The sequence below is a fragment of the Canis lupus genome, chromosome 36 (genome assembly GCF_048164855.1).
Source record: "Canis lupus baileyi chromosome 36, mCanLup2.hap1, whole genome shotgun sequence".
Classification (NCBI taxonomy): Eukaryota; Metazoa; Chordata; class Mammalia; order Carnivora; family Canidae; genus Canis; species Canis lupus.
Window position 1 is genome coordinate 9,698,262 of NC_132873.1, and position 27,649 is coordinate 9,725,910.

Here is a 27,649-nt window from a genome sequence, read left to right on the forward strand (position 1 = left end):
GCATCAATTTAAAATTATCAAATGTGTATCACTATTTTACCAAAATATTTTTAAAATAGAAATGGTTAACTTTTATAAGAAAGATATATAGTAAGCCCTTCAAAATTTCATAAAAGTGACTCTATATCTGCCTATCATACCACTAGTCAGGGTCATTTGTATTTATACGTTTAATTATTTTTTTAAAAGAGCTTTATTGATATATAATTCATATATCATAAAATTCACCAATTTATAGGGCAAATTCAATGGTTTGAAGTATATTTACAGAGTTGTATAACCATCACCACTATTTCATCTGGCAATTTTTTTTTCTTAAGTTTTTATTTATTATCAAGAGAGATACTCGAAGGCAAAGGCAGATGTTTAACCAACTGAGCCACCCAGGTGCCCTCATCTGAGAATATTTTTAACACACCCCAAAGAAAATCCATATTCATTAGTTACTCCTCATTCTTTCCTCTTTACCATCCCTGGTAAGCACTTACCAATTTTTTCAACATATTACAGCATGTATCAGTACTTCATAGCTTTTTATTGTTTACAAAATATTCCACTGTCTTGATATAACATATTTTCTTTATCTGTTCATCAGTTGATGGAAATTTTGATTATTTCCTTTTTTTTTTTTTTGATCATCATGAATAATGCTGCTATAAACATTTGCATAGAAATTTTTGTGTGGACCTATGCTTTTAATTTTCTTGGATATAAACCTATGAGTGGAAATGCTCGGTCATATGGTAATTGTGTATTTAGCATTTTGAAGAAGTGCTACACTGTTTTTCCAATGTGTCTGTAGCATTTTACAACCTAAGTAAGCCCAGTGAGACCCATTTCTGATTTCTTTCTTTCTTTAAAAAATATTTTATTTATTCATTTGAGACAGAGGGGTACAGAGTAAGAGAGAGAGAACATGAGCAGGGGAGGAGGAAAAGGAAGAAAGGAGAAGGAAAAAAGGAAAAAGGAAAAAGGAAAAAGGAAAAGGAAGGGGAAGGAGAAGCAGATTCCCCACTGATTTGGGAGCTCGATGTAGGGCTCGATCCCAAGACCCTGAGATCATGACCTGAGCTGAAGGCAGACGCTTACCCATCTGAGCCACCCTGGAACCCCCTCTGCCATTTCTGATTTCTGATCTCCAGAACTACAAGGTAATAAACTATTGTTTTTGTTATGTTTGTTGAATTTGTTATGTTTGTGATATTTGTTGCAGCAACAATAAAAAAAAAACTAATACAAGACCCAAAATACATGAAGCAAAAGTCACAGAATTAATAGAAGAAATAGACAATTCAACAATAACATTTGGGGAATTCAATTTCTTAATTTTAATGATAGGATAATTAGAAGAGCAACAAAGGAATATAAAACTTAACAGTGTAAGCCAATTAGACCTAACAGACATCTGTCAAAGACTCTACTCAGCAAAATAAGAATATACATTCTTCCCACACGTACATCAAACATTCTTTGGGATAACATACTAATGCTTTAAAAAAGCCTCCGTAAATTTAAAGGAATTAAATCATATGAAGTATGTTCTTTAACTACAATGGAATTAAAACAGAAAGCCATGACAGAAGGAAATTTAGGAAGTTCACAAATAAGTGGAAATCAAGTAGCATACTCCTAATTGGCCAATGGCTCAAAGAAGAAATTTTACAAGAAAAATCAGAAAATACTTTTGTACAAATGGAGACAAAAACACAACATACTGAAACTTATGGACTGCTCCCCATAGCACTGCTTAGAAGGTAAAGGTACTATAAATAGTACATTTGAAAAGAATAAAGATCTCAAATGATATCTAACCTTACACATTAAGAAACTTAAAAAAAAAATCCAAGGAATGCAGAAGGAAAGAACAAATATTAGAGTGGAAATAAATGAAATAGAGAAAAATACATAGAAAATCAACAATAAAAGTTGGTTCTTTGAGAAAAGCAACAAAATTGACAAATCTTTTGCTAGACTGATCAACAAAAAAAGAGAGAGACTAATTACTAAAATCAAGAATGAAAGAAAGGCATTACTACCAAATTTACAGAATTAAAGGGATTATTTAGGAAACTGCAAAAAACTTGACAATAAATATGGCAGCAATGTGACACAAATTCAATAACCTAGATGAAATGGACAAATTCCTCAAGTTGAATTAGTAATCAAAACTTTTCCACAAAGAAAAGCTCAAGACCAACTGGCTTCATTGATGAATTTTGCCAAAGAATTAATACCAATTCTTCACAAATGCTTCCAAAAAATATGGGGAGAGGAAATGCTTCCTAACTTATTCTTTTAGGCCAATATTGGTCTGATTTCCAAAGCCAAGAAAGATATCACAAGAAAATTATAACCTCTATCTCTTATGAGTATAGATGCAAATATCTTCAACAAAATAGTAAACTGAATCCAACAATACATGAAAAGGGTTATATATAGCATGATTAAATAGCATTTATTCAAGGAATGCAAAGTTGTTTGATAAAAATCAGTTGACAAAAAACACTCTATTGATAAATGATAAAGACTACATAGCTATTTCAATAGTTGCAGGAAAGTTATTTAATAAAACCCAATACACTCTCAAGATAAATACACTCACAGAATTGAGAATAAAAGGGAATGCCCTAAACCTGATAAATGCATCCACAAAAAATCCACAATTAAGATCATATTTAATGGTCAAAGACAAAACACTTTCTTCCTAAGATCAGCAATAAGACAAGGACGTCTGCTCTTGCCATGTCTATTCAACATTGCTATGAAGTTTTTAGCTGAATAATTAGATTTAAAAAGGCATCTATATTGGAAAAAGGAAAATCTTTGCAAATAATATGTGAAGATAACATATCTAGAAAACTCTAAGAATTCTACCAAAAATATTGAAATTAATAAATGAGGTTGCATAGTGATACAAGATGAATACACAAAAATCAACTGCATTTTTAGACCTTAGGAATGAACAATCTGAAAATTAAGAAAGCAATTTTATTTACAATAGCATCAGTACAAATAGAATATTGAGGAATATATTTAATAACAATACTCACACTGTATTAGTTCTTTTCTTATGTGTGTTATAACACATTACCACAAAGTTGGTGGCATAAAATAACACAAATTTATTATTTTCTAATTCTGGAACTCTGAAATAAGTTTCACTGAACTGAGGTCAAAATATCAAAAAAACAGGTGTCTTGAAGGGAGAAGACATCACATAGTTTCATATCACTCTTACTGTAACCCTTCTGCTTTCCTTTTTCACATTTAAAGGGGACGTGATTACATGGGGTCCACCTGGATAATCCAGGGTAATTTTCACATCTTAATGTCAATGGACTAGAAACCTTAATTTCATCTGCAATTTTAATTCCATTTTATAATATAAAATATGTATAGGCTCTGTACATTGTCTTGCTTCTTTTCATATTTCCTATTTCTGGTCATTGTTGAAAATCTGACATTTAAAGTAATATGGAAAGTCTGGAAGTCAGACTTCCTCCTCTCCAGGATTTGTCATTGCTGCTATTTGTTGTTGTTATTTGTTTCTTAGTGTCTTTCCTGAAATAATATATTCTTTGTTGTGTGTGGCCACAGAAGTCTGCTCATTTAGCTAATAATTGGACAGGTGCTGGTTTAATGCCTTGAGTCAATAAGTCATCCAACCTTTGCAAGTGGCTCTGTATGGATGCTGGGTACATCCTCAACACTCTGGAAGTTTATAGAGTGCCTTAGCCTTTGCTTCCTGCTTGCACAAGTTCTCAAGGTCAGTCAGAGGTGGGAGATTAGACTCTTCTCAAGTCTTTTCTGAGCATGCATGCACTTCTTCAAATGCATGTGTCCTCCGACATTTCTAGGAATATGGCAGTATTTCAAAGCCCTTAGGGATATTTAATTCTTCTGCTTTTCTATTTAAGAATTTGGTCAACCTCTTGTCTGACTGTTATTGCTGCCTCTGGCAGCTGCAATATTAAACACATACCGCTAATTGTTTGCTGCAAATGCCCTGTCAAATAATCCATTCATACAGAGTAAGTTCTGACTCGGGTCTAATAAAAACAAACTCTGCATATAGATATTTCCAGGAGGCTTCCAGAAAGTATAAATAGTGATATCTGTCTGAGAATGGGGCTTTGTGATCTCCAAACTTTTTTGGCACTTCTAGTTGCTGGTACTGGTTTTCACAGCTACCATGATTGTGAGGCAGTTGATTTTCAAAGCTACTGCAGAGCTACAGAGAGAGGAATGGGAACAGGGAGGTTTTCCTCCAATAAATCCTCCTTGAATGGGGGCAGGCCTTTGGTTAAGTTCTAAACAAAATTGATTTTAGCAATTTTTGCCAATGTTCTCTCAACTTTTACAGAGGAGGACATTTTTGAAGGTTCTTATTCAGCCATCCTAGAAATGCTTCCCCTTATAACTGAGTTTTTTTTTTTTTAAGATTTTTATTTATTTATTCATGAGAGACACAGAAGGAAAGAGGCAGAGACACAGGCAGAGGGAGAAGCAGGCTCCATACAGGGAGCCCAACACGCGATTAGATCCCGGGTCTCCAGGATCAGGCCCTGGGCTAAGGGCAGCACTAAACCACCTAGCCACCAAGACTGCCCCACAACTGAGTTTTTGAATGAAATTTATCCTCATGGTAATATTATTAAGAGAAGACTTGATATTTTTTTAGAGGTTTTGTGGCAAATGAAGAATAGTAGGCTTGGGTTTTTTTTTTTTTTTTGATAAAATGATCTCATTAATAATGAGTTGTATGCATGTGAATGTGTATGTTTGTGCATGTTTGTGAGTATATCCCTTTAATCACATGATACTATTAGGAGTATGAATAAAAGTGGCTACATTCCTGGTCTAACATCTCCAATTCTGTTCATTTTAATTAAGTAAATATTTATTGATTCCCTATAATGTTTCAATTGATATGTTAGACAAAGATGGGTATCATACAGATCCTGCTCTTAATGTTTTTAAGTGTTCCTTGGATTTCTTTCTTGCTAGGTCAAGGTAGAGAAGCCAATAGACCTGGAGACAATATTGCTTTCAGGGGAAAAAAAAAAAAAAAAACACATCAAGGCAAAAATCTGCCCAACAACATGAACAATTCTGCTGTTACCAAATGCTTATTCTGAGCCCAAGACAGCCAAATGTTCTATATAAATTTTCTCATGCAGCCTTCACGTAAACCTAAGGAAGTAGGTTATTCCCATTTTCAAATGAGCAACTAGGCTACCAGAGATTAAATAAAATGATACATCTGTTTTTGTCATATAAACACTTGAAAAAGGGTCTGACTTTAGGAAGTGCTTCTTCTGTAGAACCACATCCTGTCATTTGCCTCAGGAGAACCCTTGGGCAGTGTCTTCAACTTTCACTGAGCTCTGAGACTATGAGAAATACTTCCTCTATTTTTAAAGATTTATTTATTTATTTGAGATGGAGAGAGAGAGTGCACAAGTGTGGCAGAAGGGCAGATGGAGAGGAAAGAATCTTAAGCAGACTCCCCATGAAGCATAGAGCCTGATGCATGGCTTGATCTCATGACCCTGAGACCATGACCTAAGTTAAAATCAAGTTGGATGCTAAGCCAACTGCACTACCCAGGTGCCTCAAAATATATATTTTCTAGACACTTTTCTTAATGGTGATTACATATTACTTTAAAAATTAAACAAAAAACATTAAGTAAGTGCTAATATTTTCAAGCCTTATCTCTTTCACACCAACAGGACTTAACTACATTAAGAAGGAAATTATAATGTATACCCCCTTCAAAGAATATAAAGACCATTAATCATTTAACAGGTATATCTCAAAATTATTTTGTTAAAAATCTACTGAGGTTTCCAGATGATCAGAGTATCTACCTCTAAAGCTCAGGAAGAAGCAAGACACTACAATCCTATGGAAATTGTACATCGACTTCTTCATTATGCTTTGAAATTTGAACTCTTGACTTCATGCTTCCAGCAAATAAAAAGATTATTCGTGCTTCTGTTTTTTTCTAATAACTAAATGATATACTTGTCAAGGAGCTTTCATACTATGATTTTAAGCACTATATAAATATATAAATAGATAGCTTGTACAGGGAAGAGAGAGTATGAGGGATTTCGTAGAGACCTATTTATTCACAAATCATAAATCAGCTTATAAGGGTAGAAGTTATGTTTAACAGGATGCTCTCAGGTCTATTTCTGCCTCAGGCAATGAACTCAGGAAAAAATTGCAGCACTCTGAAATTGTTTAAACCACTAATCCCAAATACTTTCATTTTATAGAGATATTTAGGAAGATACACACTGTTTCACATAATAAGCTCTGGGCATACAAAAGAAAACATAATCCCAAGAATCAGAGAACTGGACATTGTATTTATCTCAAAACTACCTGACTGTCATTGGTATCATTCCCTGGTAGAGGAAAGGAGTAAATAGCATAGTGTGTGTTCTATTTACCTCTTAATATTAACCTGGAGATTGATATGTAACTCTGTGTTTCAGTTGCCCAAAACTAGTCTGAATAGACCAATAACAATAAAACATGTCTGTGGATACAGAAGGTCAAACACTATATGCTTTATATTCCTCATAAAACAAATTGAAATAAAAGTATTTTAAAAAGCTTTTGGGGAATCCCTGGGTGGCTCAGGGTTTAGCACCTGCCTTTGGCCCAGGGCATGGTCCTGGAGTCCCAGAATCAAGTCCCGCATCAGGCTCCCTGCATGGAGCCTGCTTCTCCTTCTGCCTGTGTCTCTGCCTCTCTCTCTCTCTCTCTCTCTTTCATGAATAAATAAATAAAATCTATTTTTGGTTTTGGTGTTTGGTGTTTCTGATCAAAAATTTTTTTCAATTAAAACCAAAAAAAAAGTAATATGCAGTATTCTTTCTCTCTTCTTTAGAAACAAAATATGGTATAAATTATTAGTGTAAGTTTTAAAAACTTGTTTTTTAAGAGCTAAGAGTAGTTATATAACATACACCTTTTTACATTAATTATATTTATTTTTCAATTATAACTGTTTGATGTTTAACTTGATAAGAATTTCAGACATGATGAAATATGGTTTGATAGTGTTTTTCCAATGGGTTTGGTGGGACCCAGTCATCATAACATATTCTTCTTTTCTTATCTCACTGTGTTTAAGGCTGCCAGCTTTATTAAAAAGTTTTGAGTTATCTCTACATCCTCAAAATACCAACTGAATGAATAACAAATGATAATGGTAACACTTATTGAGCATATATGTATCAGGCAATAGTATTTGTGTTTTTAATATACTATAGCATTTCACCTTCACCATCAATCTACAATGTAGGTATCATTATGCTGTCCATTTCACAGATGAGAAAACTGATAGAACTAGCAAAGGTGAAGCTAGGATTCTAACATGGGCAACCTGAAACTGATTCCATGCGTCTGTGGTTAAGAGTCAGATATCTAATTTGCACTGGGGTATGCTTAGTTTCTACTTTGTGGAATTGTATATTTCACTCAACAGTGCAAAGGCAATGCCAGTGCACATTCTCTGTATTGCTCCACTCGTTCACCATTTTCAGTAACTGATAAAAATCTCTTTCACAGCTAGTTCCTTAGTCTACCCTGTAAATGCAAAGGGTGTTTTACCTTACCAATGTATGATTGCCATCTAGTGGTAAATATGTAATAACAGTCAGTTCTACAGTGATTAGTTACCCACGTCATTCCTAAAAATTGTCTTGATTCACAAATCCTACTAAGGAACTTAGAAACTTAGATACAAACAAAATCAATTCTACTGCAAACAACTTATAGTAATGATCAGGGTGTGTACAGCATTATTTTGAAATGATACACCCTTTGGGAGACTGGCCTTCTGTGACAAGAATTTTTAAATGCTGTCAGTTGTATAGTCTGTAAAATATTGGTCCAGTGTTTATAATTAAAAGTTTCCCATGTACATTTTTCTTGTGTGAATTACAAATATGTTAGAAAATGTCAGTGTTCAAATTGTTTTAAAAAAATCATTATCATTAAAGGAAAGAAAAATATGTGGCTGACATTTATTGAGAATAAATATTGATAAGTAAGCTTGCACAGATATGTGATACTTGCTCGTATGCTGATTTTAGGTATTTTAGGTATTTTTGATTTTTTGGTTTTATGTTTCCCACTTTGCCTATTACCTGTAAGCACCCATTCCTATTTTGACCTATCTAAGTCCATGGCATCCAGAGTCTACATTCACCCACCGTATTTTCTTAGTTTCCCAGCTGTTCCAAAACCTATTCTTCTTGTCAATTGCAACACATGAAGCTTAACAATATTTGCAAATAATGTGCCTTAAATACAGATACTAGGTTTTTATCCATCCATTTTAAAGTAATTTTCAATATTTATCTACTATTACAATTTATGTTATAATGTCCTCATAGTTGAATCACTTATGTTTTCCATACTTTTCCAATACAAATCTTATTTGGTCATTGCACATTGTTTTTTCAAATATGGGACTGAATTCCAGTTCCTTTCTCTTTAAAAGTTTTGCAACTGTAATTGTGAAGTGGGCCTATAGTTATGGGGTAGGGGCCTGGATTTGTTCAGTTTAGAGTTATATTTTTGCTCCATTTTTAAAACTAGTATTAAAATTTCCTTATTTTCCTTGGCTTCAAAAAATTCCTTGAACGCAAAAATTGATTTTTTAGAATAAAATTTTTAAAACTCAGCCAATAGAACTGCTCAACATGGGAATGCAAAGTACAACTTTTAGAACTGTTTTTTTTTTTTTTTTTCCATTGTTATTAATCTATTCTGGGTTCTATTCCATCTTGATTAAGTATTGGTAATATTTATTTTTATAGAAATCTGTGTTTTTATCAAATATATATATTTGAATAAATATATGTATACTTGGAGATATATACATGGATAAATATATATATATACTTAGATGTATATATATTTGTATATATATTTTATAGATATAGATTTATCTCTGTGATTTTAACTCCTCTCAAATCACTTAGGTTTATATTTCTGTTTCCTCACTTTCATTTTTCCAGCAGTTTTTTGAGGTGTCTATACTTATATTATTATAGTTCTTTATTTTTCTATTTTTTCTCAAAAAAACTTTTAGATTAAAACATATTCCCTTATTTTAATTTCTATTTTTCATTTATTCATTATTTTGCTTTTCTACATTTTGTTGACCAGTTGTACTTTTTATCTGAATTTATAATTCACTTTTTATTTTTGTGTGTGTGTTTAATAAAAAAAAACATTGAAAGCTATGAATTTTACTCTGACTACAGCTTTGGTTACATCTCATATGTATAGTAAGTATTGTGGGAGTGATTGTTCATCAACTAGTGTTTATAGTTCCTCTGTGACTCAATATTCATTTATTTACTTTTTAATAATGCAGGTTTCATTTTATTTAAGTTATTGATTTATTTTCTTTTATTATTAAATCTTCTTTTACAAATTGTAGATTGTATAATTTCTATTCTGAAGAATTAATTTACACTAAATTTTTAGTGTAAGATTTATGTGTTTTTTTAAAAAACTAACAAATGATTTAAAATAAAAATAAAAAAATGATTTAAAATAATCTATATTTTCTGTTCATAAAGTTCAACATATACTATTAAATATACTTGCTAGTTTATTAATTCCTCTAATTCCATTGTAATTTTGTTTACTTGACAGGTTAAAAAAATTGAGAGAGATAATCCTTGACTCTGATGATTATAGTTTGTCAGAATCTTCCTGTATTTACAAGATCTTTTGTTTTATATATTTCCACATCATATTATCTGAATTCTCAAGTGAGAAATCATCTTCTCAGCTATTTTTTTCATCTATCAATCTTTGATATAAATATTACTATGCCTGTTGTATTTGTTGTGTATATATTGAAGAGGCCTACTTTGGCAAGTGAAATAGGACAACAAAGATTGATTTGCTTAGGTCAGGGTAAGTACTACTGTCATATCAAGTAGGATTGACCCCCAGAAGAAATCTGGGTTATGTTATTGTGGAAGAGACATTGCATTGAATGTCATAGTAATCAGGAAGACATCCAGTTGGAAGTAATGTAAGTTACAGTTTCTAGTCATAGCTACACAGAAACACAGGAACAACTACAATTAAAAATAAAATAAAATGTACAAGTTTCTTTTCCTATGTGAAGAGCACAGGGATCAGGTACATAGTATGTCCACTCTGAGCCTCTTCCCAGGGAGCAGAATCAAGCTGATCACACAAATGGGCTCTGAGAAAGACTACGATTGCATTCTTTAGCCAAAGATCCAACTACATACTGAAGTATCATATTTGAATCAAATTTATGTTTAATTTTTTAACAGATGAGTATATAGAGAAATAGAAAAAATATTACCTTCAACAATAAACTATTTTTTTACTGACCAATTTACCTAAGCCACAATAAAAATCAAAGTTCAAAAATTTAAATTTCGGAAAGTGTTAAGTGTCGACAAATTTTAAAACATGTATGTTTGTGTGTACATATATATATTACATACATAATATTATACATTGGTTTTTATTATGCATATGTTTTTCAATGTTGGTTTGCATTATAAAATTTTGAGGTTTCAAATATAAACTCTTTCTGAATTAATTTCTACACCAAATATAAGAGTTTTTTTCTTGTTATTTCTAATAATCATTCGTTATTTTTTACTAACTCTACAGAAAGAACACTTGCTATTCAGCATTTCTCACTTAAGAACATTTAAGGTTAAATGTATTTGTTTCTCAGGATTCCCTACACACTAGAAAAAAAAAAAAAAAAGTGTAGCTGCATTTTACTACAATTCTGCCAAAGAAAAGTACTAAATGTAAATTCATATTGTGAGTGAATAATGATGTATTTCACCTCATTTTAATTTCAGTAATTGAGTGGGAAAACAGGAAGATCTATTAAAAGGACTTTATGCTGGTCAAGCACTAATGAGAAAATTCTCGGAGTCCCTGGCTACCATGGTAACAGGGCATTATGGAAATCTGATTAGCATGCCCAGCAGCTACATAAGTGATAGGCTATACTACTAATTGCATTGTCTCTGCTAGCAAGATGGGCTTTATGTTTCTAAGAGGTAAGAAGTGGCATGAATCTGTTTATCTATATACCAGATATGAAATGCACTACATGTTTAAAAATTAAATTCACACATCTAGTACCAAAGATAAATTACACTTTAAGGAGCTTTTCAAAAATTAAAATAAATCTCCTCACTGTTCTCATTCAGTCACAAATTTCTGAAAAATTTAGTTTATTTTTATTTCAATCTAACTTCATTGGCATTCATATGAAGGATAAGACAAACACAGTGGTTTTCTTTTAAAGGAATTTTGTGAACATGAAAATAAATCAATAGAGTCCTCGTAAGACCAAAATTTCCCAATGGGATGGTTTAGAAATTGTACCAATAACTATGTGTCCCCAAAAGTACCTAGACCAGAGAGTGTTAGAGCCACTTGTAAGAGTGTTTACAAATGTTAAACAGTGTAATGATGAATAAGAGAATACAGTCAGGACTGGGCAGTAGAAAAGGAGTTGCCCCTGGAACGAGTGTGGGCAGAACTTTCTGCCACTAGAAATAAGTACCTATGTGTTTAACAATGTCTTTACTTCTGTGCCCTTGGCCTCTGGATACCAAAATACAGTAAATTCTGCAATTACAGGGTTCAATGCCTTCAGTTTTACTTTGTTCTAATATTTTGAGTGTCATTAAATTTTTAAAGAAATTGATCACTGCCTTCTAATCCCTTTTAGTAGATAACTTAATTCTAAGAGGAAAACCTGTAAGATTAACAAGCAAAGTAAAGACTGGCATGCATTCTTGACTAGAAATCCATGTGCCTTATCAGAGCTTGCATGTACAAGGAGCATTAATTGTGCTTGTCCTGGGATACCTCTTACTTTTGCTAAGTGTGTTAGCATGTGGACTTTTACATGTTCCAAATATCAAAAGCTATCAATCTAAAGTCAATATAATAAAAGCCAAGAAAACCATTTATCTACATGTCTCAAAATTCAGTGGAGGGTGTGGGGTTCCAGAGAGAAAAGTGTCATAAAAGCTAGCCAAGTACAAACTTTCATTTATATAAGATGACTAAGTCCTAGAGATCTATTGTAGAACATAGAGTCAATAATATTACACTGTATACTTAAAATTTTCTTTGAAAAAAAAAAGATTTATTATTCATGAGAGACAGAGAGAGAGAAAGAGAGAGAGAGTGAGGGGCAGAGACACAGGCAGAGGGAGAAGCAGGCTCCATGCAGGGAGCGGGATGCAGGACTCGATCCCGAGACTCCAGCATCACGCCCTGGGCCAAAGGCAGGTGCTAAACCGCTGAGCCACCCAGGGATCCTCTATATTGTATACTTAAAAATTCTTAAGAGGGTAGATTTTAAGTATCTTATAATTAATAGTAATGTGGGTGGGAGGATATTTTCAGAGACAATAGGTGTGTTTATGGCATAGATTGTGGTGGTCATTTCAGGGATGTACATTTATCTTCAAACTTACCAAGTTGCATATATTAACTTTGCACAATTTTTTTTGTATGTCATTTCATATTTCAATAAAGTAGTTTTTTAAAAAGCCAGTAGAGTGACAAAACATAAACAAGTGCATTCCTGGAGAGTGGAAGCAGGTTCAGGGAGTTGTGTGTACTGACCTGGGATGGAAGCAGCAGTTGGAAAGCCAGTCGGTATGGCCAAATCCTGTGTGAAGCACGTTGCCTTTGGGGAGCCCCACTACCTTCCAGAGACGGTCCTCCCCACAGGTGACTAGGATGTCTTTGTGGGGGTGCATGATGACACTGCACAGGGAGAGACAAGAAAAGAGTGTTGTGAGGAGATAATAGCAAATGGTTCCACATTCTGATTAAGTGAAATGACAGTGGTTATCCCATTTTATCAAGGCAAGATCGCTTGCAGAGTGTTGGCTCAGGAGTCAGAAGAGCCAGGTTCTACATCCTGGCTGTAGTTCTAATGCTTACAGCCTCTGATTGCCATCAATCTAATAAACTTTACTGGATCTCAGATTTCTCGTTTGCAAACTATGATGACAAGTTAAGGCAAATGTCTTAATCCTGACTTGAAAACAATAATTCTGATTTTCCTTTTATAAAGGAAAAGTCATGCCAATCATGGTTTGGTGTGAGGATATGTGGACCAGTAGCCATGCTTAACAGAAAAAAAAAATTAAGATTCTTTTCAGACTACAGTGTATCTTAAATCAGGCATTATCCAGGAAAAGATCATGAATCATAACCATATTATCATAGCTCTATAACAAATACTATAAATGAAACATTAACTCCAAGGCCCACTATCTACACAAAGTGAAGAAGCTCAAATTCTAAGCTAATATGCCACTTAAATTGGCTTCAGTCAATGCACAGTACACAAATTACAGTAATGAATTCAGGATGCATAAGGCAATTCCCACTTTATAAAGGCATAGAGAGAAATGAGAAAGAAGTATGTAAAATTAATGATTAACACATTAAGCAGTATTATTTGAACTGGGCTATGATCATTGTGGCTATTTAAATATTGGAGTTAAACCATTCTAAAATCAAGAGTCTACAAGGTTAATGCCTGATATTTTATCTATGGCAATGCTTTAATCTTATTTATATAGAGTTTCATCTATGCTTTACAATGTAATAGGAACAAATGTGCCCACTGCTAAGCACCTATTAAAATGCCAGCCTATATATTACCAACAAATTATTCAATTTCAGCATAGCCATCTCAAATCAAAGATACATTTACTTGCTTATAATATAGCAAAGTAAAACAAATAAAGACTTAAAAAATAAATCTTTTAAAAAAATTATTTATTTATTTATTTATTCGGGGGGTAGGGGGCAGAGACACAGGCAGAGGGAGAAGCAGGCTCCACGCAGGAAGCCCGACCTGGGACTTGATCCCGGGTCTCCAGGATCACACCCCAGGCTGCAGGCGGCGCTAAACCGCTGTGCCACTGGGGCTGCCCCCAAAATAAAATTTTTACATTCATTTCTCCTGCAGTCCATTCTGTGAATAGCCTTGTTCCTTTCTTCTGCAATACAGAATTTAAGAAATCTATTTCCCAATGACATCATGGTCTCAGTGCACATCTACATCATTAACTCCAGGGCTTATATGAGAGGAAAACTTTCCTCAGTATGGATCCCTTCCAGTAATACCATCAAATCCCAAAACTTGGGGCTGAAAAATTATGTCCTTGAATTAGACCTATGCAATTTCAGAAATCTGCTGGGGTCAGTTAGTGTTGAAAATATTCAATTTACAGGCATGTAACTACTATAAGCAGGACCTTCTTTCTAGTGAAACTCTGCTTCATTTTTCTCCAGCATTCTGCTGCTCAAAATAAACACAAAAGGGGAATTAGTCATTTTGCAATTCATCACAATGTTGGTTTGTGACTTTCAGAAGGCCAATCCAGGAAAAGAATTTATTACAGCTCAAATGTGGTAGAGGATACATTTATAGAACTTAATTAGAAGAAAAAATATGATGAGAGGTAAAAAATGTCAGATTGAAATGAATTCTATATTCAAACACACATAAGAAGGCAAACCAAATCCTTGAAGCTACTGAGTATGATATATGTTGGCTCGAAGCTTTCCTGGCAGACACGTGCACACTTGACTAGATGATAAATTACCCTCTTTAAGTAAGATAACTAAAATCATTGATGTCTTTACAGACTTTGAAAGATAAGTTTCCAAAATGACTTTTGTGAGGGGAGCTGTTTGTAGAAGTTAAGGAAAAAAATATAAACACAAACTCATTGGTAGTTAATCAGTTTTGAAAGTGTTTTTCCAAACTCTTTCTGATCCCTTCTACTTTGGGGTCTCCTCCAAGCCACCTGGAATGTCTACTTCCACTTGGCATGATCTGATCCTACTCATCACAGTCTCTGGTTTTATTGCTCAGATAGATCTTTTCTAACAATGATTTTTTTTTTTTTAAAGAATCTCAAAGAGTTTTCTTCTAATCATTCTGGATAAATTTCAATCAAGCACTGATATTCTATTTTTTGAATATAATTTTACTTCATCCATGAAATGGTCTTTATAAAAGATTTATTTATTTTAGAGAGAGAGTGTATGCATGAGAGGAGGGAGGGGAAGATGGAGAGAAGGGAAGCAGACTCCCTGCTGAGCTCAGAGCCTAACACAGAGTTAGATTCCAGTACCCTGAGACCATGACTCAGCCAAAACCAAGAGTCAGTCCCTTAACCAACTGAGCCACTCAGGCAGCCCTATCCATGAAAATGGTCATTAAGTGAACAGAAATATACTCAGCATATACAGATGAGAATGTTTTCATAACAATCAATCAATACTTGTTATTGGATTAGTCACTAAATAAGTATATCAGCAATACTGGGTCATAGTCCTAATCATAAAGACCCCCAATCAAGAGCAGCAAATGCCAACTCAGATCACTCTGTGTGGAAAAAGATCAAGACTGGGAACACAAGGTAAGGGCCATGGACCAGAAACATTTTCAAGATGCATAAATTCAGTGTTATTACCAACTCCACAGTGAGGCACTGGTGTCTGAAATCTTCTTCCTCTTCCTCATCAGTTAACAGTAATGATATCCAGCACTGTTTGAAAACTGAATGCGTACCAGAATTTGTACTAAATGTTTAATTCTCATAAGTGGAAATAAAAGCTGAGGTGGGCAATAGTTTAGGCCTGTTTGTTGTGTATTTGCTGTACACTCAATCCTAACAGTGGCGGGCACATGGTAGCTATTCTATAAATGCTTGTCAAGTATCTGAATGAGTGATTAACTGGTGCTATTAGTTTTGTTATTTTATGACTAAGTAGGGATTGAGATATAAGTTGCTCAAGTTCACATTCAGGAATGGATGGAGGCTGACTTTGAACTTAGGATAGTCTCAATTTGGGGTTCATGATTTAGCTACTTCTACTTAGTACTAGTCTTTCATAGTTTATTATTTTTTTTTAAAGATTTTAGTTATTTATTCATGAGAAACAGAGAGAGAGAGAGAGAGGAAGAGACAAAGGCAGAGGGAGAAGCAGACTCCATGCAGGGAGCCCGATGTGGGACTCGATTCCGGGTCTCCAGGATCACACCATGGGCTGAAGGTGGCGCCAAACCGCTGAGCCACCCGGGCTGCCCCATAGTTTATTATTTTTATGTGTATATTGTAAACATCAACAATTCTTATAAAAGCTTGACAATAATATCATTTCCCATAAATGCTTAAGTCATTTAGTCACTGTTACCTCTGAGTTTATGAGCATATCCAGGAACTGTCAGTGTATGTATCAGAGCTAGGTACTACTTGACATCTGAGTATCTTAAAGGCTATAGTGGACCCTACCATTTACAATTAAAATGTTCTGGTGCTGTAGGGGAAAGCAGGTGAGAAGCATTCTCTAACATTCCTGTCTGCATTAGGTTTCTGTGCTGATGTATTATATGTTGAACTTAATAAAGATCTTATTCTGTTGCACTATTATGAGCCTTGTCTTGTACTTCAAGCTGTCAGAGAGCCATGAGTTTTTATCCACCTATTTTCATATAGCACGCTGTTAGGAAAAATGTGGAAGGATATTTATTAAGCATTGATTTGATAGGCTTTTCATCCATTGAGAACTTCCCCAGTATATTCAATTTTTATTATTCTGCTTAGCTTTGAATTAGTCTTTTGAAAAAATTGAAGAACAGGAGAAATAATTAACACTTTATAGGAGTCAGTTCTTGATAATAAAATTACAAGCATTAACTCATTTAATGGTCATAATGCCCCTATGAGTTAGGTCTACTATTATACCCATCTTGCAGATTGGGGAATTGGCATACATGCAAGTTAAGTGATCTGCTCAGGGTCACGAAGCCAGGAAGTGGCAGAGTGAAGACATGAATATGAGCAGATTGTCTCCAGAGTCCATGTCTCTCAGTAGAGGGAGCTCAGACCCTCAACTGCCTTTTCCCTTTTTAGATGGCAAAAACCAATCCAAATGTCTTATTTATATCTAAGGGATTAATTCAGATGCACCTTGATTTTCTATAGAACTGATTTTTTTTTTTTTTTTTTTTTGCTCATTTTCTAATGATGTTTGAAAGGTTTTTATTACTGTCACTTGTTATTTTCTGGAAATTAGACACTGGCTAGGCTCAGAGTGGTGAAGGATGAAAGGAAGATAATTGAGAAAGAAACACTTATGCTCTGAAGCAGAGGCTGGATAACTTTTTCTGTAAAGGGCCAGGTAGTAAATATTTTAGGCTTATGAACCATATGGTCTCTGCTGTAACTACTCAACTCTGCCATTGTAGAATGAAAGCAGCAATAAACAAAATATAAATGAATAAGCAAGGCTGTGTTCTAAAAAAAACTTTATTTATAAAACCATGTGGTGGGACAGATTTGGTCTCTGGCCCTAGTTTGCCTATTCCTGATGTAAAGCATCCACATGGTTGGAGTGGCCTAGTGTTTAAGAGTGTAGGCTCCAAAGTAAGATGTGAGTCTGACCTCTTGCTTCAGTGTTTACTTGCTAGGCATCCTCAGATAAGTCATTTCACTAGCCTTTCCCTCAGCTTCCTCATCTGAAAAATGGGAATAATACAGTACTGACCTCATAGATTTGTTCTGGGAATTAAATAATACACGTAGAGGACTTAGAATAGTGGTAGACAAGTAATGAAAATACAGTGAACATTATCACAGGGCAGACGGAGTCCCTAAGACCAGCATGCCCAGATTTGAATACTGATCTACAACTTCCTTAGTAGCTAATGTATAACCTCTCAGTCTCAGTTTCCATATTTGTGAAAAGGAGGGAATCATAAGCCTCATTCATAGAGGTGTTGTGAGGATAAAATAAGTCGACGTATGCAAAGTGTTTGAAACAATATCTGAACATGGTTGGTTCTCCATAAAGTTAGCTGTATGTTTTTTAACATTTAAAAAAAAAGATTTTATTTATTTATTCATGAGTCACAGAGAGAGAGAGAGAGAGACTGGGAGGCAGAGATTCAAGCAGAGGGAGAAGCAGGCTCAATGCAGGAACCCAATGTGGGACTCGATCCCGGGACTCCAGGATCACATCCTGGGCCGAAGGAGGCAGACACCAAACTGCTGAGCTACCCAGGGATCCCCAAGTTAGCTGTTATTATTATTCAACACTATTACACCTCATTGTAACTGGTCCTTCATGTAGTTAACTTCTATAAATCATCTACGCTTCTTTTAAAGAATATGGGTAGTAAATTTAGTACTTAAAATTGCAGATATTTAGAGAGAAATGATGTTTCCATGTGGCTCTGGCAGACATTGGCCACTGCTGGGCTTTATTGGATTAAATCATTTGGTTAAATGCAACCCCACCCCCACATAATACTTTCACAAGTAAATATAATGAAGTTTTAGGATTATTTCATGATATGACTTTTAGAAATGTATTGAAGGAAGCAGTGGACAGTGTGTGTACACTGACTCCTATCTCTGTCTTCATGTATAAAACTGGCACAAACTAGTGAAGGAACCATCTGGAAAAGCCTCTGCTAGGCCCTAAGCATCCTCAGATGAGAAGAGCACAGTTCCACTCCCAAGCTCTGTCCACAGATAGGTGTCCAACTTGTAACCATAAAATGACTCTGCTTCTCAAAGATGTCTCCCCGAAGTTCTTATTAATAAGAATAATGAGCTCTTACTTAATATCTTCTGGCACCTGCCCTAAGTGCCACAAAGTCATTTTACTTTAAACTTTGAATATAAGCTTTCTGCTTCCCTTTAACTTACTATTAATTATAATTACAAGATTCAAAGACAAAGGCCCTGTCACCTCATTCCCAAGTTAATAAGCTTGTGACTGGGGTGGAAATAGTACAGGAAAACATCTTAGGGATTTAAAAAAAGAAAAATGTGGATGAATGCTACTCCTGCTTCTTCATCAAGTCATGTCCTGATGAAGTATCCATAAAGTGTTTTGTTAAACAATATCCCAGGCAAGTTACATCAACTATTATGTTCTATGGGAGATTTTTCTTTTATAATAGGACATATTCCTTATAATAGACCACATGATCTATACTTCAAAAGCTCTCCTCTCTAATTGAAACTGTTCTTTCCAGTAGTGGCATCACACAAGAATATTTTGGAAGGAATATGTGTAGGTGTATGGCGAACACTATTAATTATCAGTAGAGTCGGTGACATAAGCACCACTGTTAGACTTTTCAAAGAGAAGAATATTAATCCAAAAAAAAGATTGTCAGAAGAAAGACTAATTAGATACCCCTGTCTTCACTTTAGGTTATTCAGCATTGTAAATGTTTCCTTCACTTCAGTTCGCAGGCTCTAATTATTTCTAACACAGAAGATGCACAGTAGTTTGAAAATGAATCAATATCAAAATGTGTGCCCCATAACTTTAGGTGACCGCTTATCTACTTATCCTTAAGGACAGCACCCACTCACACGTTTTTATCCAGTTTACCAGGACAAATATATATAAAAGACTTGTCTCATTGTTACTCAGCTAATAATTGCATCTTATAATTGGACATGCTTCAGGATTTACAGAGCACTCTAACATGCACCTTTTTTTTTTTTTTTTTTCATTATTTCTACAAAAATGTGTCAAGGGCCTATGATGCAGTATGCAAAACAGACGGGGATCACCCACATCACTTCATTCATTTGCATGTGAATGGAGGGAAACAAACAATAATAAAATAACTGAACAAGATAATTCAGCTATAAGAAAAAAGTAACAAAGTGATATGACAATGATTTGCAGGGGAATGTTATTTTAATGAGGTGGTTAGAGGTGTCCTCGTGGAAGATGTGACATTCTAGCTGAAATCAGAATGGCAAGAAGGAAGAAGCTTCTTTAGGATGATTTAGGGGCAGGTAGTGTCAGGTATGGGTGACTGCATGTGCAAAAGCACTATGGCTGAAAGGAGTTGGTGTATTCACTGGACAGAAGGAAGATCAGAGTGACTGCAGAGAGCAGCCAGCGAGCACTGTGTTGAGGATGGATGGGGAACAATAAAAGGACAAGGACTAGATCATGTAGGGCCCCATAGGCTGAGAAAAGAATAAAATTTATCCTACGATCATCTAATGGTTTTAAGTGGGAGAATGATATGTGGTTGATAAGTATTGAAAAGCTCTCTCTAGCCACTATGTGGAAAATGAGAAAGGACAGAACAAGAAAAGAAATTTGGACACTTAGCTAAAAATATATGGCAGTAACCTAAAAATAATGGCTTTATATCCATTTAACAGATAACTCCTCATTATTTTGACAGATGTCACTCTAGTATATTAAGAATTTCATTATTATCTTTAGGAAGAGTCAATTCATAGCTGGTTTTCACCAGTAAGAAATTTTAGGTAATTAAGTACACTTTAAAAAATGCCAAAGTAAACTGGAATAAAAGTTATAAAATGAATATGTGCACAAAACAAAATAATTAGAAATCTGTCAAAATAAGATATCAAGTCACGTTCATTTTTAGAAGTCAGCTAAGAAAATGTGAAAATATTAAATCTTAATATTTCCCTGTCACTTTAAGTTTAAAAACTGTGATATTATAGAGTTTACTCAAAGCTAAGTCAGATTTGTATTGTCGAGATCCGGAAAGTAGCACCCTCATTTCATTTTTACTAAATAGGTGGGGCATTTTCATAGTTTAGGGATTTATTAATAATGCCCTGGATGGTAGCCAGAAAGGCTAAATTCTTTTTATTTTTCTTGTTCAATGTTATTTCAACTTTATACATACATAAATTTGGAGTAGAGTGGCATACCAAATAGTCTTCCCTTTGTCATGCTACCTGGCTGGTAGTACTAATGCAACCATCAACAGGTATGAAGCAGGGAAGACTGGATGTGTATTCTGGGTCCTTGTTGGGGAAAGGCCTTCACCAGTGACTTAGATTACTTAGTAGGTATTTAAAAGGCCATATATTAAAAGAACAAATTCACCCACATTATGTAACATCACTCATATAAGCAGTTCCTAGATTAAACCCAAATCCCTTTTAACAAGATATAGATTGAGATGCCTGGATGGCTCAGAGGTTGAGTGTCTGCCTTCACCTCAGGTCTTGATCCTGGGATTCAGGATCAGGTCCCGCATCAGGCTCTGTGTGGGGAGCCTGCTTCTCCCTCTGCCTATGTCTTTGACTCTCTCTCTCTCTCAGTCGCTCATGAATAAATAAATAAAATCTTTAAAAAAAAAAAAAGATATAAATTGTTTGGCTTTTTTTACCCTATGTGAAGTTCCACACAACTTTCCCAAAATCTTTGTTTTCTTTGAATTACATAGCACAAATGTATATATTTTTTTTAAACTTAAGTATTAGTTTAATTTCAGTTTTCTAGGAAAAGCTTTCAGGTGAAAGTCCAATCTTAGCTAATGCTACTTAAATCAACTACTTATAAATAAGAGTAATAGCATTTTTGTTATATTAATGTGTATAAACTAATATAAACACGCCATTGAGATTTGTAGATTTGTATCTTAATATGAAAAAAATTCTCCAAATGCACAGGTAAACATTTTCCATTAACACTCAACTCAAAAGTCATTTATGAAAAGTCAACATATATGCAAATATGCAGCCTAATAATCCTTAAAATTGTCCTATGACCTCATTTGCACAGCTAACTGTCTATGTTTCGCAGGGTGGGAAATAGTCCCAATCAGGTGAGTGCATAAGTGATGCCATTTCCCAATTATCATCGAGAAGAAAATTCTTAAGACCTTGGGGACCAGTGGCCTCGAACAAAAGTCATTTAAATTTATTATGTCTCTGTTTCCTCACATAAAAAAAATGTGATGTCATTTACTCTGTCTCCTTCACTTTATTCAGTTGTTTTACTTACCAAATAAAACAAAACTTATGAAAGGATACTCTTAATCTGAAGAATACCATTCCATTTTCTCCAGAAAGTTGAACTTTCTAATATGAAAGACCATTTCAAAATACAGACTCAACTAAATTGAATTTATTAACTCCAAAGATACAGAAAGCCAGGCCCTGCTATTCAGGTAAATGGAATGAGGGAGATCATCAAAACAGGTTAACTGTTTCCAGATTTATGAAAATACCTCCTGGAACCTTTCTGTTACTTTGGCAGCTGAACATTTTATGCTACATAGTTTTATACACACTGTGCTTTGTGTTATGAAATCGGTGTAGTTCTTTCATGGTTTAACAGGTTTGAAAGTTACATTACACGTTTATGTTCTTAAGAAACCCATTTCAATAATAAAGTTTATTTGGTTATTTCATGTTTCAGCAATTTACAAGAACTCTGTGTAGCTATGAATATAAAAATTTTCCATTTCACATCTTGGTATATTAGTGACACAGAGTAGATGCTTTTTTAAGCCAAAGTCAAACATCCCCATGGTAAGAGCTCTGTCATAAAATCTCTTTTCCAGGAGGATATTTAAAAATATAACTTAGATGTATAATCTAGGAATAATTGGAAGTATTACTATTTAAGACATGGAATTAAGGTAGATTTACATGCTATAGCACAGAATTCTGTTCTGAACTTGGCCAAATTTGTTAGAAATCACCAAGCTAACGTGAGGATTGGGATATTTAACTATTGACATTTTTTTGGTGCCTATTTGATAATTAAATTAGAAAGCCAAAATTATTTATGGTTTTTTTTTTGAAGAATATTTAGTAAAATTTAGCGCTTTTTTACGAATATATTTTGAAATTCAAGAAATATATTGAAATCATCATAGGTTACAGAGATCAATCTGAGTTTCAATTTCTAGACTAAAACATGTGCTAAGACTGATTAAGTCTATATCACCCTGCCTCATTTGTGTCAGAGACCCTGTGGCAAGGCTTATGGGGAGAAGAGAGGGCCCTAGTCTCTGAGTTTGGCACTCACTGTATGTAGTTGAGGGTCATGAGGAGCTGCAGTGAGCGAGCCCCTGAGTACTTCCCAGTGAATGGAGGAGGGTGAAGGGACAAGAATAAAACTCAGTTATAAAACATCTCAATAAAGCTATTTAGAAAGCCTTACAAACAAGTGAAGTTCAGGGTTGGCAACCAGATGTCTACAGCCAGAACTGAGGAGTATAATAAAAAATGTAAGTTCACAGGGTGGAATTAGGTAGCCAACTGGGCCAAACTTGGAACTGATAAACACATAAGATGGTGGGACTTAAACCTTCCGGAAGGAATGAGGTAGATAAAGATAGGTCCAAACAATGACATATTAAGAAAGACAACGGACAGACAGGAAATGGGTCCTGATAATTTGCCATGCGGTAGGGTGCTGTTTTATCCTTTATTCCCATGAATTTATCTTGCATCCTAAATGCTGCTGACATCTTCTTTTTCATTTGAAAGAAACAAAAATAAAGAGGTATGTATTGGCTACTTGTTCTGTTCCCAACTACCCACTTTGGATAAGAAAAGGGAATAGGGAGAGCAGCCCCAGCAGCAACCTGCTACAATCTCAGGTAAGTGCTGGAGCCTCTGTTTTTATCCAGCCCGATATTGCAATCAGAATAGGAACAACTGCGTAGATTTTCAGTTCCCTGGTTATCTACTTTGACTTCTACCAATTCAGAGGGAGAAAGAAAACTGCATCAGAGAACTGTACCATCCTCAGTTCTCTGAAGCACACAGCTTAATCAACTATTTTCTATCATAAATAACTCTAATTACTTTCTTTACGCAACATTCAATGCCTGCAGCAGAGACCCTCTTAAAATTATTCAAAGCTTCACTATACAACTTGGCTCTGTTACCAGTTACCTTTTGCATTGTGTGTGTGCATGTATGTATAATTTGCGTTTTAACATTTTGTTTTTTATATTGTCCTTAGTGAGGAAAAGAAACTATAAGAACAACCAGGAGAGGTAAGTGTTTGCTGCACTGTTTATCGACCCCTTAATCCTGCTTATTTAAGCTTCCCCTGTGTCTTGCTGGCCTCTCTTTACCTCACTCATGCAGGTATAAGAATGCCTAGGAGTCTAAGGTTCTGTGTGCTTATGTACTCTGCTTTATATTTTCTCAGTATAAGGTTTCACTGACCTGTAAAATTTCATCTGATTTAATAACTTCACTTATTACAATTCTACTCCATATCTTTCCATCCTCTTATACAACAGATCAGCTGCTTCCTTGCCACTCCCCCCACATCTTTATCAATATAATCAATGCATTAAAGCAGAATTCAAACTGAAGGGGAGAAAAGAATGATGTGGGCAGATAACCACAGGAAATATTTTGGGTAAACTTAGGCACTGACAATTCTGAACACAAAGTTCCAAATGTATTAATAAAAATCACTTTTATTCTAGAACATTTTGCCAAAAGGAAATTATTTTGTTATAGCATGTTAGAAGTTTGACAGAAATAGAAAGAACTTCATATGTCATGATAATTTTCTTTTTTGGTTAAGACAATCAGCAAGAGTTTAAGCAAAGGAGCTCTATATAGCAGTTACCCTAAAGGTTCTGTGGTCTGTGTAACTGGACTTAGCATTTGGAAGATAGCTAAGCTTTAGTTTCCTCTTTAGCAAAATAGGAATAATAAACATCTTTAGCTCATATAGGAGATTAAATAATTCATAAATAGTGTAATTCCTAGTGTTCAAAAATTTAACTATTCCAACTATTATTTTAAATAGCTTTGAGAGCACTTTCTCACACAGAAGATATTTAGGAAGTTCTTACAGTAAACAGAATTGTCTCCCCAAAATGTCCACGTCTGGAGGGAGAGGTCATTCAAAAGACTTGAGTGTTGGTTGACTTAAGAGCTGGACTCAGGCAAACACAGCCTCCTCATCCTCTCCCCAGTCCTTGGAATGTGGGTTATGGTTTCTTTTCTCATTTCCAGAGCTGTTCTGGGGACATGGCCTTGAGACAGTGATATGATGCTGAGTATACATGCATCGTATATGTGACTGAACCCAGGTAAGACCTCTGTAGAAACTTTTAAGATTTGGCAGGTGGACTTGGGGATCCACTCCTATTGCTGCCACTCAAGACAAGCCTTGTATATAAGTTTCCTTGCTTATTAAAACACCTACCACCCTGGAGTGGGCCACCTCTTTTTTCAGTCTCTTCCTGCCTTCTGAGCATGGGGACTGATTTCAGATTACACCTGGAAAGCTTCAGAGGAGGTCGTGAACCAACAATGTCCAAATCCCTGGAATCCAGGAATATGTCTACATTAGGAAAACTATCCTGGAGAGTGGGTCTAATCTATCTTTCCCAACTGTAATTATGGGCCTGATGCTATGACTTGCACTAACCAATGACATATTAGTAAATGTGGCACACCCAAGAGGCTTGAAGAATGTTTTCATGATTGGGCTTGCTCTCTTTTTTCCCCTTCTTATCATCATGAGAAGGACATACCCTCCCAAATCTGATGGGGGATGAGAGATGCATGGAGCAGAACTATGATGTCCTGATTTTCATCCCATACCAGATCAGCTGCCTCATGCACATGTGAGTACAGTCAAGACCAGAAGAACCAACAACTAGCTACAAAAAGAATTACCAAGATGACTACACCTCGGGTGCCTGAGCATCGAATTCTTGTTGTATATCACTGAGGGCTTCTGGTTTTCCCTCTACACAAATTAAGATGAAAAAAACTCCTGACACAGATGCATTATTTTATACTTTATACTGTTTGAGATATTCTTTTTATGAAGTCAGAAAAATGCCTCTCTTTACATTTTTCCCATTTACTGCTATTGAAATAACAAAAACATTTCTTAACAAATTTTAAATTATGTGCTATGATTCAGAATAAAATAAAATATTAACACTTACTTTTCCCCACTTATTATTATATGTATTTGTTTTCTGTGGCAGTTTCCGTAAGAGAAAATGTTTAAGCTATTAAAGCATAGCATTTAGAGTCATGGTCATTGGACATTAAAGCCAAGATGACTTACCATTTGGATATATACCATGTTATACATGCATTGTGAAAAACATCAAATTCCAGCATCACTCTTCACTGCCGCTTAGTAAATATTTGGGAACCTTGTCCTGTGTTTTCAATTTATCTGTGTTGCCATGTATGCTAAATTGTTCTATTGTTATCTTACAACAAACTTTAATTTGGAATTCAAAAAATTTTTTAAAAGATTTTATTTATTCATGAGAGACAGAGGCAGAGACACAGGCAGAGGGAGAAGCAGGCTCCATGCAGGGAGCCTGATGTGGGACTCGATCCCAGAGTTACATTACATATAGATAAGTTAACATTTATTACAGCATTGTTTCCCCTTCATTGGTAAAATAGCAAAAACTTGATTATAGCTTTGCACATTTAACACTCATTTTAAAAATAATCTATCCTTCAGCTCCTGGGTGGCTCAGTTGGTTAAGCGTCTGCCTTCAGCTCAGGTAATGATGCCAGGGTCCTGGGATCGAGTTCCCCAATGGGCTCCCTGCTCAGCACGGAGTTTGCTTCTCCCTCTACCTTTTCCCCCTGTTCATGCTCTCTCTCTCTCAAATAAATAAATAAAATCTGTAAAAAATAATCTGCCATTCTTAGAGCCTACAAATCACCCATAATCAATCAGCATGTATTGATTACTTAGCATGAGTTCAAGATTTCACTAATTAGCATAACAAGGAAAATAGAAGGTATCCTTCCTGTGTTACTGGATTTGTAATCTGAAGCATTTAATTTAGTTGACTGAAAATTGGTAAATACTGTGAATATTATATACAATGATTTTCAAATTTCATGTGAATTAATGTTTTTGACCTAATAATCTTTACCTGCTAGACATTCCAAAACATTTTGCTGTAAGTCCCTGCAATCTTATTAGAAATCAGAGATAACTGAAATCACCATTTTCATTCCTTTCTATCAATTATAGTCTCTCTTCATCAATTACCACAATTTCCTTGTAATTTTTCTTCTTTGACATCATCTTTTCCATCTGATTTTTGAATCTTAATTAGGCTGAGACAGAACTCTTACATTGGATAGTCCTCCCACCTAACTTTTCCCATCCATTATTTCAGATTTCATTTGGTCATGCTACTGAGTTGTTGGAAATGTCAAGAGAAATAGAAAATCTTTATGCAAAATGAGTGTTCCTTGTTCTAATCCTGTTCTCTGACAGTCTGCAGATATGACAGCAATTAGAAGGCAACGAGATCCTTGACCTTTAGGTTTTTGCTTTCTTATTCCTAATGTTGCTGCCACCAAACCTGCTGCTCTGAACTATGATAAATCTACAACTCTTGCAAATGGCTCTAATTATAAATATCAAATTATAATTATCACTGTAATAATAAAATAGAAGGAAGCTTGTCACCAGGTTTTGTGAGGATTCTGTTGTTTTGTTGTTGTTGTTGTTGTTTTATTTATTTATTCATGAGAAAGAGTGAGAGAGAGAGAGAGGCAGTGACACAGGCAGAGGCAGAAGCAGGCTCCATGCAAGGAGCCTGATGTGGGACTGGATCTCAGGACTCCAGGATCACGCCCTGGGCTGAAGGCAGATGCTCAATCGCTGAGCCAGCCAGGGATCCCCCAGGTCTTGTGTTTTAGATGAAGAATTTCCTTTAAGAGTTACAGTCCTAGCCTCTCTCCACCTTCACTCTTCT

At 34.9% G+C, this 27,649-nt stretch overlaps 1 protein-coding gene and 1 long non-coding RNA gene across 11 annotated transcripts in view; one reads left to right on the forward strand and one right to left on the reverse strand.

Moving 5' to 3' along the window:
* Positions 1 to 27,649, reverse strand: part of SPAG16 (sperm associated antigen 16) — a 908,675-nt gene that overhangs the window by 462,341 nt on the left and 418,685 nt on the right. For all 9 annotated transcript variants that reach the window (XM_072812774.1, XM_072812773.1, XM_072812772.1 and 6 more), the window contains one exon: positions 12,694 to 12,837. In XM_072812774.1, the coding sequence (XP_072668875.1) occupies positions 12,694 to 12,837 (144 nt within the window). The remainder of the gene's footprint in view (positions 1 to 12,693; positions 12,838 to 27,649) is intronic.
* Positions 11,025 to 25,780, forward strand: LOC140625491 (uncharacterized). Of its 2 annotated transcripts, none has more exons than XR_012024822.1 (4): positions 11,025 to 11,105; positions 23,890 to 23,923; positions 24,906 to 24,982; positions 25,423 to 25,780. It is a non-coding gene; the product is annotated as an uncharacterized lncRNA (long non-coding RNA). The 2 variants fall into 2 exon arrangements; XR_012024823.1 differs by having other exon boundaries at positions 25,503 to 25,780.